The 6,000-nt window shown below is 42.6% G+C and overlaps 1 protein-coding gene across 1 annotated transcript in view; it reads left to right on the forward strand.

Moving 5' to 3' along the window:
• ZSWIM2 (zinc finger SWIM-type containing 2) overlaps positions 1-4,262 on the forward strand; it is a 47,409-nt gene extending 43,147 nt beyond the window's left edge. Inside the window, exon 9 of the mRNA XM_038750903.1 lies at positions 3,170-4,262. Coding sequence (XP_038606831.1) covers positions 3,170-3,976 — 807 coding nt within the window. The 3' untranslated portion in view covers positions 3,977-4,262. The remainder of the gene's footprint in view (positions 1-3,169) is intronic.
• The last annotated feature ends 1,738 nt before the right edge of the window (positions 4,263-6,000 follow it).

Here is a 6,000-nt window from a genome sequence, read left to right on the forward strand (position 1 = left end):
AGGCAGATGGGGGAGAGGACATTTTTTGTAGAGCCTTCACGCAGTGTCGGAACTGAACTACAAATATACGAGTCTGTCTTCGTGGCGGACAAGTCGCAGCTGCTGACTGATCCCTCTGTATCCTGAACGGGTGGACCGAACACTTGGATAGAGTTTATGGCCAATCATCGGTCCTGGATCCCACTGTAAATGATCCAGAGAAAATTCTGCAATTAACCACTTGGCACTTCCACCAGCCACTGCAGAGGTTCTGAAAGCTATAAATCGGGCATCCGAGGGAAAGGTCCAGATGGCATTCCCGCCGAGGCCTTCCAGTAGGGAAGGCATAAATTCACCAGAAAACTTATTGAATTCAGGGCATAATCTGGAAACGGGAAGAAGTGGTTTCAGGAGTTCAAAGGTGGCCATGTGGCCCACCTGGATATGGAGGAAAAAAAATTGTGCCTAAACCAGTATTCACAGTGGGATGGCTCTCCTTGTCACTGCTGGAGACTGCAGCTGTGGAGAGCACAGACAGAGTAAGGCGGAACCAAACAAATGACCAGGCAGCAGAAAAATGACTTCCAGAGACAATGCAACTTTGAATTCATTCAATTGTATTTATTGAGCGCTTACTGTGTGCAGAGCACTGTATTAAGCGCTTGAATCCAAATGGAAAACTACTAAAATGAATTGGGACGACTTGACACCTTTCTACATGTTTTGTTTTGTTGTCTGTCTCCCCCTTCTAGAATGTGAGCCCGTTGTCGCGTAGAGACCGTCTCTATATGTTGCCAACTTGTACTTCCCAAGTGCTTAGTACAGTGCACTGCACACAGTAAGCGCTCAATAAATACAATTGAATGAATGAGTGAAGGAAGGAATAAAGAAAGCACAATCAGTATGTGGTTTTCACCAACCTTCAGAATATCTTTCAACTGAAAATTGAGGTTTCCTGGGGGTCATTTTTGGCCAGTTTGGCTGTCTGGAAAGGTTTGCCAACATCACGAGGTCCCTCCACCGTTACGGTGAAAGAGTTCTGTTGACCGGCTGCATCATGATAGGTTTTTCTGTCACAAATGATATCGCATGTCACACACGTGTGGCCCTGCTGGCAGATACGTTCAAACACATGGAAGGCAGTGGCCAACATGCAGTACTGCTTAGATGATGCACTTTTAAATCTTCAGTGACTTGCTGTGAAGACAGAAGGTGGCTGGGATTCTCACCCCTATTACCTAGTGGATAGAGCCCGGGCCTGGGAATCAAAAGAACCTGGATTCTCATCCCATCTCCATCACTTGTCTGCTGTGTGATCTTGGGCAAGTCACTTCACTTCCTTGGGCCTCAGTTCCATCATCTGTACAATGGAGATTAACAACAACAACAAAATAATAATAATTATGGTATTTTTTAAGCGCTTACTTTGTGCCAAGCATTGTTCTACATGCTGGGGTAGATACAAGGTAATCAGGTTGTCCCACATGAGGCTCACAGTCCTAATCCCCATTTTACAGATGAGGGAACTGAGGCACAGAGAAATTAAGTGGCTTGCCCAAGGTCACACAGCAGACTAGTGGCGGAGTGGGGATTCGAAACCACATCCTCTGACTCCCAAGTCCCTGCTGTTTCCAGTAAGTCATGCTGCTTCCTGTAAATAAACCATGTTTCTAGGCGGTGTTTTTATTACCAAAGTGCCTTACATCATTTAGTTAATTACTCCTTGCGACACCCCTGCGAGGAAGGGGTCGGGTATTATTACCTCCAATTTACAGCTGAGGAAACTGAGGTGTGGGGAGGTTAAGTGACTTGCCCAAGGCCACAAAGGGAACAGCTGTCAGAACTGGGACTCGAACCCGGGACCTCCAGCTTTTAGGCCGGCAACTCCTAATTAGCTGATTAGCTTGTATCTACCCCAGCACTTAGAACAGTGCCTGGCACATAGTAAGCACTTAACAAATGCTAGCAATATTATTATTATCATTTCTATCTGTGGATGATTGGTAAAATAGAGGCTTTTTCTCCTGGCTGCAGAACAAAGTCACGCTCCAACCAAAATTCAGAACTTCAGGGCCAGCTCTAGTGATCTTTATTAATGGTATCATGCTTCAAGTTGTCAAATAACTCTGCTATTTGAGCAGCATGCAATCGCAAAGTCCGTTATAAATGATGACCATCCCCCCAAAACACATAGTAAGTGCTTAACAAATAGCAAAAAAAAGCAAAATCAAATCAAAAACAAAGCAAACACTAGGCTGACCAGTATGATAGTTGGAAATCTAGAATGTGCAATCCGAAAGAAAAGATGAATTGCCCTAAACGGCTCAGTGGAAAGAACCCGGGCTTTGGAGTCAGAGGTCGTGGGTTCCAATGCCGGCCCCGCCACTTGTCAGCTGTGTGACTTTGGGTAAGTCACTTCACTTCTCTGGGCCTCAGTTCCCTCATCTGTAAAATGGGGATGAAGACTGTGAGCCCCACGTGGGACCACCTGATCACCTTGTATCCCCCCCAGCACTTAGAACAGTGCTTTGCACATAGTAAGTGCTTAACAAATCAATCAATAAATCAATCGTATTTATTGAGCGCTTACTGTGTGCAGAGCACTGTACTAAGCGCTTGGGAAGTACAAGTTGGCAACATATAGAGACGGTCCCTACCCGACAGTGGGCTCACAGTCTAAAAGGGGGAGACAGAGAACAAAACCAAACATACTAACAAAATAAAATAGAGTAGATATGTACAAGTAAAATAAATAAATAAATAGAGTAATAAATATGTACAAACATATATACATATATACAGGTGCTGTGCGGAAGGGAGGGAGGTAAGATGGGGAATGGAGAGGGGGACGAGTGTTTTTTTGGCTGCTGCACTCCATTACTATGTAGCTCTGAAGCATGGACATTATCAGTGATTTATCCAACAACCTGACAGATTATGTCTGTCCTGTCTGAAGGCAGATGACTAACAGAACAAGACACTAGATCCTGAAACTTTGTGGGGTCCTGAGCGGAAAAGCAATGACAATCAGAACTCAGAGGCAATACCGTAGTCATTTGGTTCAGATGAATGATTAAAGGATTCCCCAGATGGTTCTTAGCCCCCTTATTGGCATGATTCTATTTTTACAGTGCTGAGATCATAGAAAAGCAATTCCTGCTTCTAACTGATGTTCTTTTTTTGTTTCAAGTTTCACAGGGAATGTATCGACGGCTGGCTACTTTACAGATGCAATTCATGCCCCATTGAGGGACAAGTTATATACAATCCTTTAACCTGGAAAGATACAACACTTAACGGGAAGATAAATAACGCCGAGTCTCAGGCCAGTATCACCCACTTAGAAAAGCGCACGGAACCAGAGCTTTTTGTACCTGGAATTCGATTATTCTTCAAGCAACCTAGACGTGAAAATGCACAAAAATACCTTCACCATAATTCAGACAGACTGCAGGCAGAAACAACAGATCCCAATCACGGTTTGCCATTAGATAGCAAATGCTGTTTCAAATCGGGCGACTGTAACTCTGACTTCCGTAATGATAACGGAAGTCAACGTTTCTCCAGTTACCTTCGAGATGTATCGTTTGGCATCTTTGGAAACAGGTCATCTGAAAGGTTTCTTCCTTCTCTCGCTTATCAAAATATGCTTTTTACTAGCAAGAAAGGCCCATCTATCAATGGGGGCGTCTGCTACGCGGATCCAAATAGGAAGGGAACTAAAGTTTTTCCTAGAAACTCTGGTAAGCTGAAGAAGACCGTTGGCGCTGAAAGTAGGAGAGACAACCTACCTTCAGTTGCCACATGCCCAAGAGACCTAAATCTGGTGGCTAATTTAGCTTCAACTTCCCATCGTCATCTGAACAGGTCTCCCAAGCCCGCGGGGAAGGTTGGTCTGCAGAATCATCTATCCAAGTGGCACAAATTGAATCCTCTGAGCCCTCAAGCCACAGAGATGTCTTTCGTAATGAAAGGCTTTCCATTAACCAGAAGTTAACTTGAATAAGTAGCAGAAGAGTCATTTGTAAGATTGCTGTATTTGCACAATTTTAAATCCATTTTGTATCGGCTAATTACAGGTACTATTTTTACAAGTCGTTTTTGTGATCCATGCTACAGATAACGAATATTAAATGCATTATAACCCAATTGTCTTTCAAGGGGGAAAGGATATACCACCTTTATTTTAAAGTACCCTTGTCAGATAGAATGGCCCTGACACCTATCAGAATAAAGTTCTATTGTCCTGGTAAATAAATCTAGTTTACTATTGTAGTCATGTGGTAGGGTAAATTAGCTTCTAGAACAAATATATTGTGAATTTTTAAAAAAAAGTTGTATTTGTTGTTTTGACAAAGTATGGTAAAATAAGGTTCCTAGACTAATTTCAAGTTATTCCATTGATGGCAAGAAACATTCAGGGGTAATAGTATATTAATAATGATAATGATGGCGTTTGTTAAGTGCTTACTAGATGCCGAGCACTGTTCTAAACACTGGGATAGATACAAGGTTATCAGGTTGTCCCACATGGGGCTCACAATCTTAATCCCCATTTTCCAGGTGAAGTAACTGAGGCACAGAGAAGTTAAGTGACTTGCCCAGAGTCACACAGCTGACAAGTGGCAGAGCCGGGATTAGAATCCATGATCTCTGACTCCCAAGCCCGGGCTCTTTCCACTAAGCCACCCTGCTTCCCCTACGATAAACATTAGTATTTATTGAACACCCACTGGGTGTACTAAGCATTTTGGAAGTACAAAAAGAAATAACACATTCGCTATGTACAAGGAGCTAATATTCTAATGGATGAAACAGACATAAAAGTATTAAAAAACAGAGTAGTTAAGATAAACGACTGAATACACAATTGAAATATGGGTGTGTAAACGTACACATTTAGATGCATATGTATATATGTGTGTGTGTGTGTGTGTGTGTGTGTGTGTGTCAAACAGTGCTTGTCAAACATGTATATTTATCTGTATCTATATATAGATATACCCCAAACACTCAAACATGTATATTTATCTATATCTATATATATAGATATACCCCGAGTCTTTGCTTAACAAATACAATAATAATAAAGTATATAAAAATCCAAAGATGGCTATAAATCAGTCCAAAGTGTTATTGATTAGAACAGTGCTTTGCACATAGTATGTGCTTAACAAATACCATTATTATTATTATTGTTATTATAGATATCCCTTGGCTCTAGGCAATTTTGGGTGTTGGGAATTACTTGGGGAGGTTTGTTGGAGGACATGAGATTTTTGGAGTCCTTTGAATGTGAGAAGAACTCTGTCCTGTCAGATCTGATTGGGGTTGGGAGGTCCAGGCCAGGAGCACAGTGTGAGTGAGAGGTCATGGGTTCAAATCCCGGCTCCGCCAATTGTCAGCTGTGTGACTTTGGGCAAGTCACTTAACTTTTCTGTGCCTCAGTTACCTATCTGTAAAGTGGAGATTAAGACTGTAAGCCCCCCATGGGACAACCGATCACCTTGTAACCTCCCCAGAGCTTAGAACAGTGCTTTGCACATAGTAAGTGCTTAATAAATGCCATCCCAGCTCCGCCAATTGTTAGCTGTGTGACTTTGGGCATGTCACTTAACTTCTCTATGCCTCAGTTACCTCATCTGTAAAATGGGGATTAAGACTGTGAGCCCCCCGGGGGACAACCTGATTACCTTGTAACCTCCCCAGTACTCAGAACAGTGCTTTGCAAATAGTGAGCGCTTAGTAAATGCCATCATTAATATTATTGTTAGTGAGGGGATTGGGATGAGTACAGTATGAGTGAGGGGACAGAGATGGGAGAGTCACAAGTGACCTACAGGTATCTTTTATCTTGTGAGAAATAAAGAAAAAAATGAGTTGGGGAATGGCAGGAGGAGAAGAGATTGTAAAGATAAAGTGGAGTGAGAGGGTGGACAGCCTTGAAGGTGGTCGAAAAGAGTTTTTGCCTGAGGACGAGAGATCCAGGAAGCTTGGGAAGGGTTTGGAGGAAGGGAGTGG

The sequence above is a fragment of the Tachyglossus aculeatus genome, chromosome 9 (assembly GCF_015852505.1).
Source record: "Tachyglossus aculeatus isolate mTacAcu1 chromosome 9, mTacAcu1.pri, whole genome shotgun sequence".
Classification (NCBI taxonomy): Eukaryota; Metazoa; Chordata; class Mammalia; order Monotremata; family Tachyglossidae; genus Tachyglossus; species Tachyglossus aculeatus.